Source organism: Rhamphochromis longiceps, linkage group LG14 (assembly GCF_057381845.1).
Source record: "Rhamphochromis longiceps isolate RC_006_pf linkage group LG14, R_longiceps_female_GT1.1, whole genome shotgun sequence".
Classification (NCBI taxonomy): domain Eukaryota; kingdom Metazoa; phylum Chordata; class Actinopteri; order Cichliformes; family Cichlidae; genus Rhamphochromis; species Rhamphochromis longiceps.
The window spans coordinates 41,253,613-41,270,830 of NC_140570.1; the positions used below are offsets into that span (position 1 = coordinate 41,253,613).

General features: G+C 44.9%; 1 protein-coding gene across 1 annotated transcript; it reads right to left on the reverse strand.

Annotated features, from left to right (window-relative positions):
* Nucleotides 1-12,221: 12,221 nt before the first annotated feature.
* On the reverse strand, nucleotides 12,222-13,139 carry LOC146654807 (olfactory receptor 11A1-like). Its single transcript, XM_085380581.1, has 2 exons — nucleotides 12,488-13,139; nucleotides 12,222-12,385 (listed from the first exon to the last, which is right to left on the reverse strand). Exons 1-2 carry the CDS (start codon nucleotides 13,137-13,139, stop codon nucleotides 12,222-12,224), a joined length of 816 nt encoding a protein of 271 aa, XP_085236707.1.
* Nucleotides 13,140-17,218: the final 4,079 nt, after the last annotated feature.

The window sequence follows — 17,218 nt, forward strand, 5'->3', positions numbered from 1 at the left end:
CCTGAATCACTCCCCACTGAGCTAAAGTTCTGCTACTGCTTCTTCACAAACTCTGTTCTGAAAACACGCCCACTGTGGCACACTGACCTCATGACTGAAAGAATGCCCCAAGGGTCAGAAAAAAAATCCTTCATGAAAACACAGGTGGAAAAATTATCAGGTCGCCCAATCTTTTAAGCTATGAGTGCTCAATTCACCTCCTCAGAGACTTCATATGATCACAAGAAATCAATGTGTAAACTACAATTCAATAAATAATTAGATCAAACACATGTGAGACTAGGAAAAGTCAAACAATCAGCTGTACTCATTTATGAAGGAACAAAAATGAATTCACACAAGTCACTGAAGGTGTTTACATCACGACATTTGAATATTTATTGTATAGGCTTTATTCGAAATGGCGCCATGAAAGGGAGCCGGAGATCGACAGACGGATTGGGGCTGCAGCTGCAGTAATGTGGATGCTGCACCGGTCCATCGTGGTGAAGAGGGAGCTGAGTGTAAAAGCGAAGCTCTCAATTTACCGGTCGATCTACGTCCCTACCCTCACCTATGGCCACGAGCTGTGGGTAGTGACCGAAAGAACGAGATCGCGGATACAAGCGGCAGAAATGAGCTTCCTCCGAAGGGTGGCTGGCCTCTCCCTTAGAGATAGGGTGAGAAGGTCGGCCATCCGGGAGGGGCTCAGAGTAGAGCCGTTGCTGCTCCACATCGAAAGGAGCCAGCTGAGGTGGTTGGGGCATCTGACAAGGATGCCCCCTGGGCGCCTCCTGGGTGAGGTGTTCCAGGCATGTCCCACCGGGAGGAGGCCCCGGGGCAGACCCAGGACACGCTGGAGAGATTATATCTCTCGGCTGGCCTGGAAACGCCTTGGTATTCCCCCGGATAAGCTGGAGGAGGTGGCTGGGGAGAGAGAGGTCTGGGCCTCTTTGCTTAGGCTGCTGTCCCCGCGACCCGGCCTCGGATAAAGCGGATGAAGATGGATGGCGCCGTGAAAGAAAACTTGCCTTTACATTTGGTCTCAACACGCCATTTAACTAGTCACCTGACTTCTCCGCTGATTCTGTTTCACTATAACTTCAGTGTTTTGAATGAAGTTGTGCAAAACACTCAGAAGACATTAGAGCATCTCAAAGGAATCATTTTTACCATTTGTGATATCAGGATCATCTTCAAGCATTGGATGGTGGTGGAAAAGCTAGGAGGCAGGTGCACAGAACTGAGCTTGTCCCTGCTACCTGGCACTGACGAGTGGGTGGAGCTAAAAAGTACGCAGTAGCTTTTTCAATTGGAGCTTTCATTTGCTTCTGCATGAAGAAGACTTTGGATTTACATTTGGTTAAGTAGGTTAAGAAGCAGTTGAAACCGAGCTACTCTGGAGACCTTACGTAAGCGTGGGTACAGCGTGGCTTCTGGGTCCTGTGTTGGCATCCGTTGGCTTTTCGGCTAACTGGCCCGGCCAGTGGGCCTGTTTCCGAGCAATGTGAGTGGAGCTGTGAGCTTTGCTGGTGGTTGATCTTGCTGAACTTCGTGGAGGTGGTGAGCAGCTGGAGTTACTTCATAAATGGATTTAGCAGAAAGGAGATGACTAGATGGATCAACGAAGCAGACTGGATTGTTGTGCGGCGAGAAAACTGCTCGAAAGTTTCCCTCGATGGTCTGCAGCATTCAGCACTCCCTGAAGCACCGCAATGACATTCATTGTGTTCGATATTCTTGGACTGCCTGAAAGGGATGCGATGAAGCAGAGCTGAGCAAAGCAAATGGAAGGGTGGATGACTGGATATGTAAAGCGCTTTGGGGTCCTTAGGGACTAGAAAAGCGCTATATAAATACAGGCCATTTACCATTTACCAAATAATGTTACTCTTGTGAGATAAGCTGTGTTAAAAACCTTCTCAAAAGGTGTACGTGGGAGAACGAACAGCTTCCTAGGGGGATCATATAGATAAGAACCGGAAGGCACTTGTTTGGAGGCATGGTCTCACTCCTGAAATTCAGATATTTTATCTCCAATTCTGGTTCTCTGGATTCTGATTTATATTCATTATATTATTCCTGCCTCTCTTGTGTTCCCGATTTGTAATTAACTTGATTGTGACTACCTTCATTATTCCTGGAATTCTTAGTCTTCTCTGTTTCTTTTGGATTGTGGGCTTTGCTTGCCTCTGTCTTTAGATTTATTTTTAGGACCTAAACAACCTTAACAAAGGCTCACCTTTAATCACGAACTTGATTAATGAAAACATTCTTTTTTTTTTTCTTTTTTTTTTGCCTGTCCCATTTGGCTCTTTTGCCATCAGAATTATTGTCTAAAGGCAAAGAAAGATGCCCAACGGATTTACTTTACCAAATTGACCATCCCAGCCTTGCCGTAATGGTCCATTTGATTCACCTTTTATTGTTTATTTTATTTTCACTTACTGAATACGGGACAGACTTGACTGGGGAAAAGAGAAACAGCTGAGAAGAGGGACGGGGGAGAAGGGCAAAAACCAAAAACCAACAGAATGAGCAGAAAAAGAAAAAAAAAGAAAAAAATGCATATATCGATCACCTGGATCACCTGCTGAGAAAGAAAAAAGAAAACAAGCAGAAGAGAACAAGAGTAATAGAATAAACAACATCACAATGATATATGGGAATATGACAGTAAATACTAAATATTAAACATTATTGTGCAGCACATAAGATCAACAGAACACAGTGTGCTTTGAGGTAGGAGCCAAAAAGGGTGTAGTTTGTGGGTGTGATCACCCGTGTGTACACCTGTGAGCATGGACGCGCTTGTTTTTTGTTTTTTTAAAAGGTTCCTTCATGTAATAATCTGCTAGAGGGTGTGGGGGGGCCACAGCCCCGTCCTCCAGGGTATGAAGCAGGTATGGAGGAGATCAAAACTCCAGACATCCAGAGGCCCCCAGAACACAAGAGACCAAGGAAGACCAACAGAGGGGCAGCCGCGCCACTGTCCCAGAAAGAGCTGAGGAGAGTCCCAGATGAGGGCTCACTCAGCAGCCGCGGAGCAGAAGCCAGGGGGAGTTGCAGTGACGCGCCCGTGAGCTCCGCCAGCAGCCAGCTGTGTCTGAGTGACCGAAGTTACCGTGTCTGAGTTACCCGCCAGGGAAAGGGGGCCCAGGCCCATCCAGACCGGGGCCCAGTGCAGCAGCGCCTCCCGGCCCCACAGAGCCCGGGACAGTCCACCCGACCCCACCACAGAGAAAACTGCACCCACCCCACCATCCACTCATCTTCCAGACTACATAAGACAATAAACACCCATGCTGAGATCTTCCTCCACCTCTCCTGTATCTCCCCCTCCTGCAGAGGGAGCCCCTGAGGAGAGGAAAGCTCCTGCAAGATGTGACAATCTTCCCCACCAGTTGAAGAGCCCCCCAGGTGGCTCGATGCACCGGCGGCATCCTGCTCCAGGGCTGGGCCCCCATGCACCCACCCGCCCACAACCCCAGCAACACACAAACCAGGACCCAAGGCCCCGAGGCCCAGCCAGGGCCCCAGCCCAGAGACGGAGCGCCCCCAGAACCTCACGCCCATCCCGGACCCACCCAGGGGCAGCCAGGTTGCCAGGTCAGTAACCCACGTCCGTCAGCACAGACCCTCCCCTAGCCCCGCTGCATGCAGCCGCGAGGAAACAGTCACCTGAGAGCCAACAGAGCCCCTAACCGGACATGACCGCTACCCCGGGTTGAGCCCCGCAAGGAAGATGCCTCCGGGGAACCCCCCGACGCCCTAAGCCTGTCCCTACCCCCACACCAATCACAACAGTGAAGGCGGGACCAAACTATGACCCCCCCACCCCACCCCCACTAGGTGATGGAGCTGATCAAAGGAGCCCAGAGCAATTGATCTGATGTGGTGGCAGAGGCTGTATCAAGACTAATGTAATCTAATAGATAATTTCTATATTGGTTAGAATTAAGATTATTTTTATTTTTCCAGTTCATGAGGACAGTTTTCTTGGCTATGCATAGGGCAGTGAAAACCATATGGGCTATATTCTTTTCTGAAGTGACATTATCTAAGCTGCCCAGTAGACACACTAAGGGGGAAGTTGGAATGTTACATTTCAGACACTTCGATAAGTCTTCACATATCTCGCGCCAAAACTTCTGAACTGGTGGACAGAACCAAAGAGCGTGGATATAATTGTCCGGTGAATTGGTTTGGCAGTGTGAGCAGTTGTTGGTAGACGTAAAGCCCATCTTGAACATCCGATGACCTGTATAGTGCACTCTATGTAATATTTTGTATTGAATTAATTGAAGACTGGGATTTCTGATTAGATGAAAGGTTTTTAAGCAAGTCTGAGACCAGAAGTTTAGGTCTAAGTTAACTGATAAATCCGCTTCCCATTTTGCAATAGGAAGTGATATTGATTCATCTGTTTTAGAAAGCATTCTGTATATTTTGGATAGTAATTTGGGGGGTTTAAGAGTAAGAAATTGAACCACACTTGGTGGTGTTTGTAGTTCAACTTGACCCGGTTTAAATTTCTTTTTTACTATGGATTTAATTTGTTGATATTCTAAAAATCTTTTCTTGTTGATCCCATATTGTGTAACTAGTCCGTCAAATGAAATAAATTCTGTTCCTTCTAGTATATGTTCTAAATATTTGATTCCTTTATCACTCCAATCTGAAAAGTTTATCATATTATTGTTTTGTAATATGTCAGGGTTGTTCCAGATAGGTGTACGTTTGCATGGGATTAATGAAGACGCCGTCAATTTTAGAAACTCCCACCATGCTGTCAGAGAAGAGCTGATGTTGATGCTTTTAAAGCATTCATGTCGTTGGATGTTTGAGCTGATAAATGGTAGGTCTGAGATCTCTAGATTATTGCAGAGTGCTTGTTCTACATCTAGCCAAGGTTCATCTAAGAGGGTGTGTTTTAGCCATCCTGAGATAAACTGAAGCCTGTTGGCTAAGAAGTAGTGCTGAAAGTTAGGCAGTTCTAGTCCTCCTTTATCCTTGGTCTTTTGTAGTGTTTTTAAGCTTATACGTGGGGGTTTATTTTTCCAAAGGAATTTGGACATACATGAATCTAGAGATCTGAACCAATCTTGTGGCGGTTTAGTTGGGATCATTGAGAATAAATAATTTATTTTTGGTAAGACCATCATTTTTTATAGCGGCAACCCTTCCCATGAGTGATATGGGTAGACATTTCCATCTAGCCAGATCATCTTCTACCTTCTTTAAAAGTGGGATATGGTTTAATTTAGTTAGATCTGCAAGCTTGGGAGAAACATTAATACCTAAATATTTTATATTTCCCGATTGCAGTGGTGTAGAAGAGGAATTATGGAGGGAGCAATTAATCGGTAGAACTGTAGATTTTGACCAGTTAATTGAGTAATCTGATATTCTTGCAAAAGAGTTTATCAATTCAATCACCCCACAGATATTGGTTTGTGAATTTTGGAGAAAGAGTAACACATCATCCGCATAAAGGCTGATTTTATGTTCCACGTTCTTGCATTTTATGCCCTTAATTACTGAATTCTGTCTAATTGCTGCTGCTAGTGGTTCAATAAAAATTGCAAACAGTGAAGGGGAGAGTGGGCATCCCTGCCTGGTGCCCCTCAAGAGACAGAAGCTGGAGGATGTCTGGTCATTTGTTCTAACACAAGCTGTTGGGGGATTATACACTGAACAAAAATATAAACGCAACACTTTTGTTTTTGCTCCCATTCCCCATGGGATGGACATAGAGACCTAAAATTCATTCCAGATACACAATATAACCATCCCTCCCAAACAGTGGTCACAAATCAGTCCAAATGTGTGGTAGTGGGCACATCTGCTATATTGAGATAATCCATCCCACCTCACAGGTGTGCCACATCAGGATGCTGATCTGACATCATGAGTAGTGCACAGGTGTACCTCAGACTGCCCACAACAAAAGGCCACCCTGGAATGTGCAGTTTTGTCTCACAGCAAAATGCCACAGATGCCACAAGCAATGAGGGAGCGTGCAATTGGCATGCTGACAGCAGGAATGTCAACCAGATCTGTCGCCCGTGCATTGAATGTTCATTTCTCAACCATAAGCCGTCTCCACAGGCGTTTCAGAGAATATGGCAGCACATCCAACCGGCCTCACAACCGCAGACCTCGTGTAACCACACCAGCCCAGGACCTCCACATCCAGCAGGTTCACCTCCAAGATCGTCTGAGACCAGCCACCCAGACAGCTGCTGGAACAATTGGTTTGCACAACCAAACAATTTCTGCACAAACTGTCAGAAACCGTCTCAGGGACGCTCAACTGCATGCCCGTCGTCCTCATCGGGGTCTTGACCTGACTCCAGCTCGTCGCCGTAACAGACTTGTGTGGGCAAATGCTCACATTCGATGGCGTCTGGCACGTTGGAGAGGTGTGCGCTTCACGGATGAATCATGGTTCACATTGTTCAGGGCAGATGGCAGCTGAGAATGTCCCAGTTCTTGCATGGCCAGCATACTCACCGGACATGTCACCCATTGAGCATGTTCGGGATGTGCTTGACCGGCGTATACGACAGCGTGTACCAGTTCCCACGAATATCCAACAACCTCGCACAGCCATTGAAGTGGAGTGGACCAACATTACACAGGCCACAACTGACAATCTGATAGACTCCATGCGACGATGTGTTGCACTGCATGAGGCAAATGGTGGTCACACCAGATACTGACCGGTTCTGGGTCCCCAGACCCCCAATAGCGCAAAAAACTGCACATTCCAGGGTGGCCTTTTGTTGTGGGCAGTCTGAGGTACACCTGTGCACTACTCATGATGTCAGATCAGCATCCTGATGTGGCACACCTGTGAGGTGGGATGGATTATCTCAATATAGCAGATGTGCCCACTACCACACATTTGGACTGATTTGTGACCACTGTTTGGGAGGGATGGTTATATTGTGTATCTGGAATGAATTTTAGGTCTCTACGTCCATCCCATGGGGAATGGGAGCAAAAACAAAAGTGTTGCGTTTATATTTTTGTTCAGTGTATAATATTTTTAACCAGTTTATGAAAGAGGATCCAAAACCGAATTTGTGTAAAGTTGCAAATAGAAATTTCCAGTTAACTCTGTCAGGATTTTCCATACAGGCGCTGTGGAGAGCATCCTCACACAGAACATGACATCGTGGTTTGGGAACAGCTGTGTGAAGGACCAAAAAGCTCTCCAGAGAGTGATCTGTACAGCAGAACGCTGCTGCAGGATTGCTCTCCCCCCGCTTCAGGACACCTACACCAGGAGATGCCGGACTAGAGCAGCGCAGATACTGAAGGACCCGTCCCATCCTGGCAACAACCTGTTCCAACTTCTGCAATCTGGTAGAAGGTTCCGCATCTTCCGGGCAAGGACAGAGAGACTCAAGAGGAGCTTCTATCCCCAAGCCATCCGTGCCCTAAACACACACACCCGCCCTCTCACATCATCTATAACTGACTGAGTCAGGACTCTTCCAGACACTAAACCAAGGCACAATGTACATTTCAAATTCCTTTAATTTTAAATATGTTTATATTGTCTATCCTGTAAAATAGTCAGATTGTCTATTCTTATTTAATTCACTTAATGTACAGACTTCACCTGCTTGCTGCATACATGCTACTACTGCACATTCACCTAATGTATATATTATATATTGTTCTTCATGTTCTTCCTCTCTCCCGCCCCCTTTTTACACAAGTCGAGGAGTGTGTCAGGTTACATTTCACTGTGTGTTATACCTGTATAACTACGCATGTGACGAATAAAGAACCTTGAACCTTTCTGAAAACGCTGTAACTAAGTTTAAGAATATAATCCACTCACTGTTATCATGTCCAATGCCCTGTACCAACACAGAGCAGAGCAGCTATCTGAACGCTACTCCAACAGAGGTCGATTATCTTGTTAATAATTTCACCTCCTCACTACGTACGACTCTGGATACTGTAGCTCCTGTGAAAACTAAGGTCTCTAATCAGAAGTACCTGACTCCGTGGTATAATTCTCAAACACGTAGCCTAAATCAGATGACTCGTAAGCTGGAGAGGAAATGGCGTGTCACAAATCTAGAGGATCATCATTTAGCCTGGAGAAATAGTTTGCTGCTTTATAAGAAAGCCCTCCACAAAGCCAGAACATCTTACTATTCATCACTGATTGAAGAAAATAAGAACAACCCCAGGTTTCTCTTCAGCTCTGTAGCCAGGCTGACAAACAGTCAGAGCTCTGTTGAGCCAACCATCCCTTTAACGTTAACTAGTAATGACTTCATGAACTTCTTCACAAATAAAATTTTTATCATTAGAGAAAAAATTACCAGTAATCATCCCACAGATGTAATATTATCTACAGCTACTCTTAGTACCATTGATGTTAAGTTAGACTCTTTTTCTCCAATTGATCTTTCTGAGTTAACTTCAATAATTACTTCCTCCAAACCATCAACGTGTCTTTTAGACCCCATTCCTACAAAACTGCTCAAAGAAGTCCTGCCATTAATTAATGCTTCGATCTTAAATATGATCAACCTATCTCTAATGATCAGCTATGTACCACAGGCCTTCAAGCTAGCTGTAGTTAAACCTTTACTCAAAAAGCATCTCTAGACCCAGCAGTCTTAGCTAATTATAGGCCAATCTCCAACCTTCCTTTATATCAAACATCCTTGAAAGAGTAGTTGTCAAACAGCTAACAGATCATCTGCAGAGGAATGGTTTATTTGAAGAGTTTCAGTCAGGTTTCAGAGCTCAGCACAGCACAGAAACAGCTTTGCACTGCAGTGGTTTGTATCATATCTATCTAATAGACTCCAGTTTGTGCATGTAAATGGAGAGTCCTCTTCACACACTGAGGTTAATTATGGAGTTCCACAGGGTTCAGTGCTAGGACCAATTCTGTTTACATTATACATGCTTTCCCTAGAGGACGCGGGACAGACCTGGCACACCCAAACATACAGTGAGGGTGTACTGGGAACGTCTAGCAGAGGCCCCAGTCCGCGAGATCTTCAACGCACACCTCCAGCAGAGCTTCAACAGCATTCCGAGGGAGACTGGGGACATTGAGTCCGAATGGACCATGTTCAGCGTCTCCATTGCCGAAGCTGCTGCACAGAGCTGCAGCCACAAGGTGGTTGGTGCCTGTCGTGGTGGTAATCCCGAAACCAAATGGTGGACACCAGAGGTGAGGAGAGCCACCAAGCTGAAGAAGGAGTCCTACCGGGCTTGGTTAGCCTGTGGGACTCTGGAGGCAGCTGATAGGTACCGACAGGCCAAGCAAAATGCGGTGCGGGCTGTGGCGAAACCAAAAACTCAGTTGTGGGAGGACTTCAGAGAGGCCATGGAAAAAGACTTTCAGACTGTCTTGAAGAGATTCTGGCAGACCGTCAGGCGACTCAGAAGGGGAAAGAGGTGCTCTACCTGCACTGTGTATAGTGCTGGCGGAGCGCTGCTGACTTGGACTGAGAAAATTGTCAGGCGGTGGAAGGAATACTTCAAGGACCTCCTCAATCCCACTGGCACGTTTTCCATGGCAGAAGCAGAGTCTGGGGATGAGGGGATGACCAGCCAATCTCTGGGGGCGAGGCCACTGAGGCAGTTAAACAACTCTTTGGTGGCAGAGCCCCTGGGGTGGATGAGGTCTGACCCGAGTTCCTAAAGGCTCTGGACGTTGTAGGGCTGTCTTGGTTGACATGTCTCTGCAATGTTGCGTGGAGATCAGGGACATTACCCCTGGACCTGTTCCCATCTTTAAAAAAAGGGGACCGGAGGGTGTGTTCCAACTACAGGGGAATCACACTCCTCAGTCTATGCCAGGGTGCTGAAGAGGAGGAACAATGCGGTTTTCGTCCTGGTCATGGAACACTGGACCAGCTCTTTATCCTCTCAAAGATACTCCAGGGTGCATTGGAGTTTGCCCAAACAGAACAACATGTGTTTTTTGGACTTGGAGAAGGCATTCGACCGTGTCCCTCGGGGGGTCCTGTGGGTGGTGCTCCAGGAGTATGGGGTGTCTGCCCATTGCTATAGGCCATTCAGTCCTTATACAACCGTTGCAAGAGCTTGGTCCGCATAGCCGGCAATTATTCAGACTCGTTCCTGGTGTTGATGGGGTCTGCCAGGGCTGCCCTTTGTCACCGATTCTGTTCATAATTTTTATGGACAGAATTTCTAGGCGCAGCTAAGATGTGGAGGGCTTTCTCAGGATCTCATCTCTGCTTTTCACAGATGATGTGGTTCTGTTGGCTTCATCAGGTGATGGCCTGCAGCTCGTCTTGGGACGGTTCACAGCCGAGTGTGAAATGGTGGGAATGAGAATCAGCATCTCCAAATCTGAGGCCATGGTCCTCAGCCGGAAAAAGGGTGGAGTGCCCACTCTGGGTCAGGGACGAGACCCTGCCCTGGAGTGGAGGAGTTTAAGTATCTTGTGGTCTTGTTCACGAGTGAAGGGAGAAGGGAGCGGGAGATCGACAGACAGATTGGGGCTGCAGCTGCAGTGATGCAGATGCTGTACTGGTCTGCTGTGGTGAAGAGGGAGCTGAGTGTGTCTGAGTGGAGATCTGGGCTTCTCTGCTTGGGCTGCTGCCCCCACGACCCGGCCCCGGATAAGCGGAAGAAAATGAATGGATGGATGGATGCGTCCCTTAGGCAGTATCATCAGAAGCCATAATATACATTTTCACTGCTATGCAGATGAACCCAGCCAGAGTGCTTGCTCATAGGGGGTCATATGAATTTTGGGTTTTTCTCTGTATGTATTATTGTACAATATTGGTGATCGTGGCTTAAGAGTTGGCAGTTTGTCTTGTAATCGGAAGGTTGCTGGTTTGAATCCTGGTTCTGCAAGTCGCGGTCAATGTGTCCTTGGGCAAGACACTTCACCCGTTGCCTACTGGTGGTGGTCAGAGGGCCCGGTGGCGCCAGTGTCCGGCAGCCTCGCCTCTGTCAGTGCGCCCCAGGGTGGCTGTGGCTACAATGTAGCTGCCATCACCAGTGTGTGCATGTGTGTGTGACTGGATGTAGTGTAAAGCGCTATACAAATACAGGCCATTTACCTTTTACCAATATAAAGGACCTTGAGGCGGCGGTGTTTGGGATTTGGCGCTGTATTAATAAAATTGAATTGAATTGAATGAACTAACCTCAGCTAATGCCAGCTAACATTGTTAGCTCGGTGCTGAATATCCTTCATTAATAGTAATAAAGATGACACAGCAATAGTACATTGAAGATAATGAAGTTTCCCATTTTTATTATGAATTGTTGTCGGATTTTCCAAGTAAGAAATGCATTCCTGCCCGTGCACTGCTGGCTCTGGGTCCATTGTGTAACTGACGCCACCAACATTAACAGGACGCTGACATTAGAGCCTCTTATTGCATGTTTTGTTTGGGTGTCCAGCAATCAGAATCAGAGAAACTTTATTAATCCCAGATGGAAATTGAGTTCAAAAATCTTTTTCTAAAAACGAGCCATGGGTCGTACTCAAACCCCGAACAGCCGCTGCCAGTCATGTGATTTATGACTACAAGCTCATCCAAATGAGCTACACCTGCACCTGACAGTGTTTAATCACCAAAATTGGAGAAGGCACAGAGAGGGGATAGCCTAACAAATGAAACCAGAAATGACCACTTCAACAAAGTCCCAGCTCGTGGGAAGGACAAAAAAGGAAGCCACGTGTGATATTTTAGCAAAGTGTTTAATTAAGATAACCACAGCAAAGTAATCTTTTTCAAACAGTGTTTATTTCTGTTGTTCTGATTTATCTATTTTTGTTTTACCATAATTCAGTGACAGCAACTACAACAGAAAGGATTTCTCTCTGGCTTACGTTTTTACCTAATGCTTGTCTTTTTGTGAGGTTTATATCAGTTCACTTCATAAAAACAACTCTTTAACATCAAGATAAAAAAAAACTTTATTAACATGAAACTGATATGACAGTGGCGTGGTTATGTATTATACTGAACATCTTACACATATATGAAAAATCACAGCTAGACGGATGGCTTATATTTTAGAGGAAGGAGACTTGATCATATTGTTTTTAGATGCTGGGCATTTGTATACATGATCAGAAGTACAGAGTGATTCAAAACACACTGGATGCACTTGTCGTGTGAAGTCTGCTCAGAAGTTTTTCCAAACATCCAAAAGAAAAGTTTAGGACTTCAAACTTGAATTTAAACATCCTACATGTGTAAGAATCACAGCGACATTTTATAGCACAGCACATGTCTTATTTTAGACATTTGTGTCCCATACATGATCGGATTTAAAAGCGGTTGAATGATGAGGAAATACAGAGACAGAAAGATTCGCAGAGCACTGGGTACACTGGTCGTATCAAACCTGCTCTGGAGTATTTCAAATAAACACCCAAAAGAAAAGTTTAGGAGGGAGGCCAGGTGAGGCGCACAGGTACTGACGGCTTTACGTCTCATCTGTCTGGACCCAGAAAAACACACTTTGAGTATTTTCATGTAGGAGTAGAAGATTGGAAGCAGAGGAACTAAAACAGTGATGACAATACCAAAAAGCCCAAAAAGATTATTCAGGTTGGTGTCTGAACATGCCAACTTTACAACTAGGTAGTTATGGCAATACAGCCCATTTATGATTTTCCCACACCACGTCAGACGGAGGGTTAAACACAACGTGATCGTGAATTTCACAAAAGAGTACAACCATATGACAACAATGAAGATAACTACTTTGTTATCCGTCATATGTGATTTGTAGTGCAGGGGATAACAGACAGCGAGATATCGGTCATAAGACATGACGGCTAAATTACAAAACTCTACGTGTCCATACGTGTAGAGACAGAAGATCTGCAGGAAGCAGAGAGGAGCAGAAACAGTGTGAACATCAGAGAGGATCTGAAGCAGGAGGAATGGAAACAGCCCTGCACTACCATACAGCTCATTCACAAACAGGCTGCACAGAAACATGTACATAGGTTCATGTAAGCTTCTGTTCACACAGATAACCACAATCAGAGACGTGTTCACAAAAACTATACTAAAGTATAACAGCGCAATTAACACAAAGAACAAGTATTTCAAACTTCCTACATTTATATATGTGCTGAGGATAAAGTAAGGCACAGTTGAGTTCACCATTGTTCTTGCTTTAAGTGAAAAAGCAAATGTTTGAAAACTAGAAACAGGTTTGCTTCTCATGTCTCATCACACACTCATTCTTCTGACAAATGCTGCTTTGCTGGGTTTAAAATGTTCAGGTTAAAGTGAAACACTCACGAGCAGAAATAGTCCAACATTTACTCTCATTTCTGCCTCCAGTACTCTGAACTTGTTTCTGCAGCCGATTTCTGCACTGAGGCTTCAGCAACATCTGCTGCTTTATATTTCCCATAATAGTTCCCATAAGAGCATCATTAACGCATGTCAGGCCAAGCCATCAGTACAGCACACACTTTACTGTAATAGATGTCTGTTACTATTCTGATATTAAAATATGATGTGAAGGTAAACTAGAAAACTGCGATAATCCTGTGTGGAGTTTTAAAAATACAGTGTTTGAACCAAAAGATGAATTTTGATATTTAAATGATAAAATAAAAGGACCGTGTGTGCCTATTTGTTTCTACATTAAAATTTTCTGTCAGAAAAAAAACACACATACAAATATAGGATTTCTTCAAGGATTAAAAAAAGCATCGTTATTAAAAGTATTACCGTACAGTGTAAGAAGTGCAAACCATTAGAGAAAAAAGCTACTCTTAGTACCATCGATGTTCATTTAGACTCTTTTTCTCCAATTGATCTTTCTGAGTTAACTTCAATAATTACTTCCTCCAAACCATCAACGTGTCTTTTAGACCCCATTCCTACAAAACTGCTCAAAGAAGTCCTGCCATTAATTAATGCTTCAATCTTAAATATGATCAACCTATCTCTAATAATCAGCTATGTACCACAGGCCTTCAAGCTGGCTGTAGTTAAACCTTTACTCAATGTAGCGACTTCCACAGTCGCTAGAGGCCGGGGATGAAGCCTGCCTATTTGCCTGACGCACTGTCAAAGTTACGCAATAATGCGAGAGATGGAATTGTTTGCTCGTTTAATTAAAGTGCTTTGAGAGTTTACAGAGTAATGTCATCGGATCCCGATTCAGACATTTCGTGAATGACAGACTGACAACGCCCATTTATGTCACCGCTAGCACCCACGTGACTCCCATAACAACCAAACAAATAAAAGCCCAGTGATCATCAAAATTCAATACATTCAATTATGGCTCCTACACTCAAAAAGCATCTCTAGACCCAGCAGTCTTAGCTAATTATAGGCCAATCTCCAACCTTCCTTTATATCAAACATCCTTGAAAGAGTAGTTGTCAAACAGCTAACAGATCATCTGCAGAGGTTTATTTGAAGAGTTTCAGTCAGGTTTCAGAGCTCATCACAGCACAGAAACAGCTTTAGTGAAGGTTACAAATGATCTTCTTATGGCCTCTGACAGTGGACTCATCTCTGTGCTTGTCCTGCTAGACCTCAGTGCAGCGTTCGATACTGTCGACCATAATATCCTATTAGAGCGATTAGAACATGCTGTAGGTATTACAGGGACTGTGCTGCAGTGGTTTGTATCATATCTATCTAATAGACTCCAGTTTGTGCATGTAAATGGAGAGTCCTCTTCACACACTGAGGTTAATTATGGAGTTCCACAGGGCTCAGTGCTAGGACCAATTCTGTTTACATTATACATGCTTCCCTTAGGCAGCATCATTAGAAGACATAGCATACATTTACACTGCTATGCAGATGACACCCAGCTCTATCTGTCCATGAAGCCAGATAACACACACCAATGAGTTAAACTGCAGGAATGTCTTAAAGACATAAAGACACAAAATCATGCGATGTGTACATGTATGTATGTGTGTATGTAGGTAGGTAGATAGATAGATAGATGACTTCAGTGCCAGAACAAGCTACCTGTACAGTAGGGTAGTTATCACAGTACAAACTGTTTATGATGCTCCCACAGAGTCAGATGGAGGCTTAAACATATAGTAATAGTAGATGAGTACAACCATATCATAACAATAAAGACAATCACCTTTTGAAATGTTATGTGGGATATAAATGGTTATTGCAGGAATATTATTTTTCAGTACCCAGATTTTTGTCTATAATTTGTTGGTGTTTGAGCAGATCTGAGCATAATCTGTTTCATAAGTTGAACTACAAGGTTGATACTTCTGTTGTCGCTACCACAATACATAATCTAAGTAAACTGATCCTGCAATGAGTGATCTAAAGTATGTTTCCCTGAATGTTAAAGGGATAAACAATGTTATTAAACGTAAGAAGATTTTGACCTGGTTTAAGAAGGAGAAAACTAACATTGCTCTCCTGCAAGAAACTCACCTCTCAGATGTGGAACACCTAAAACTAAAGAGAGAATGGGTGGGGCAGGTGTGCTTTTCTTCTTTTTCATCAAGTAAGAGAGGGGTTGCAATTTTAATTCATAAAAATACCCCATTTGTTCTTACAAAGTGTATTAAAGTTGATCAGGGTAGATTTGTCATAAGATAAGATAAGATAAGATAACCTTTATTAGTCCCACACGTGGGAAATTTGTTTTGTCACAGCAGGAAGTGGACAGTGCAAAAGTTATGACGCAAAAATTAGAATACAATAAGAATAAATACAGTACACAGCTGTACAGAATAGAATAAAATAAAATATACAGTAGAATAAAATAAAATAAATATACAATAAGATAAAAATAGAATACGAATGCTATATACAACTGAGTAAAAATACAACGATGCCAGAAAAGATTATTGCACTTAGTATTATTGCACATGTGTGGATGTGTGTGTTTGTTCAGTTAAAGTCTTTATTATGGAGTCTGACAGCAGTGGGGAGGAAAGACCTGCGAAATCTCTCCGTCCCACACCGTGGGTGCCGCAGTCTCCCACTGAAGGAGCTGCTCAGTGCTGTCACAGTCTGCTGCATGGGGTGGGAGATGTTGTCCATCAGGGATGACAGCTTAGCCGCCGTTCTCCTGTCACTCACCACCTCCACTGGGTCCAGAGGGCATCCTAGAACAGAGCTGGCCCTTCGGATCACCCTGTTCAGTCTCTTCCTGTCCCCAGCAGAGATGCTGCCGCCCCAGCAGACCACACCATAAAAGATAGCAGAAGCCACCACAGAGTCATAGAAGGTCTTCAGGAGTGGGCCCTCCACTCCAAACGACCTGAGTCTCTGCAGCAGGTACAGCCTGCTCTGCCCTTTCCTGTAGAGGGCGTCTGAGTTATGAGTCCAGTCCAGTCTGTTGTTCAGATGAACACCAAGGTACCTGTAGCTGTCCACAGCCTCAATGTCCATACCTTGGATGTTCAGTGGTTGCAGTGGAGAATGCTTGTGCCTGCGGAAGTCTACCACCAGCTCCTTGGTTTTACTGGCGTTGATCTGGAGGTAGTTCAGCTGGCACCAGTCCACAAAGTCTTGGGTCAGACCTCTGTACTCCTTGTCGTCCCCATCAGTGATGAGGCCGACTATTGCAGAGTCATCAGAGAACTTCTGCAGGAAGCACTGGGTGGAATTGTGGGAGAAGTCTGCAGTGTAGATGGTGAAGAGGAACGGAGCCAGAACCGTTCCCTGTGGGGCCCCCGTACTGCAGACGACCCTGTCCGACACACAGCCCTGAGTCCTCACATACTGTGGTCGGTCGGTGAGGTAGTCCAGGATCCAGGTAGTGAGGTGATGGTCCACTCCAGAGTTCTCCAGCTTGTCCTTCAGAACCGAGGGAAGAATAGTGTTGAAGGCACTGGAGAAATCAAAGAACATGATTCTCACAGTGCTTCCAGCGGTCTCCAGGTGAGCGAGGGAACGATGTAGGAGGTGAATGACGGCATCATCCGCGCCAATGCCAGGCTGGTAGGCAAACTGAAGTGGGTCCAGTGATGAGCTTGTTAGGCGCCGAAGCTGAGCCAGGACCAACCGCTCCAGGGTCTTCATCAGGTGGGATGTCAGAGCCACCGGCCTGTAGCTGTTGAGGTCCTTGGGGCGTGAAGTCTTTGGCACTGGTACAACACAGGAGGTTTTCCAGAGCTGTGGGACTCTTCCCAACCTCAGGCTCAGGTTGAAGAGGACGTTTATATGGGGAATCTGTTCTGATAGGCTGTATTTATGCTCCGAATGTATATCTGGAAAATTTTTAC

Excerpts from the sequence above, each read along its gene's own strand:
- LOC146654807 (XM_085380581.1), bottom strand. The coding sequence starts at position 13,139 with ATGGTGAACTCAACTGTGCCTTACTTTATCCTCAGCACATATATAAAT. Across the intron at positions 12,386-12,487 it reads CTACTCCTACATGAAAATAC|TTGAAATACTCCAGAGCAGG; the intron begins TCAAAGTGTGTT and ends TTGGGTGTTTAT.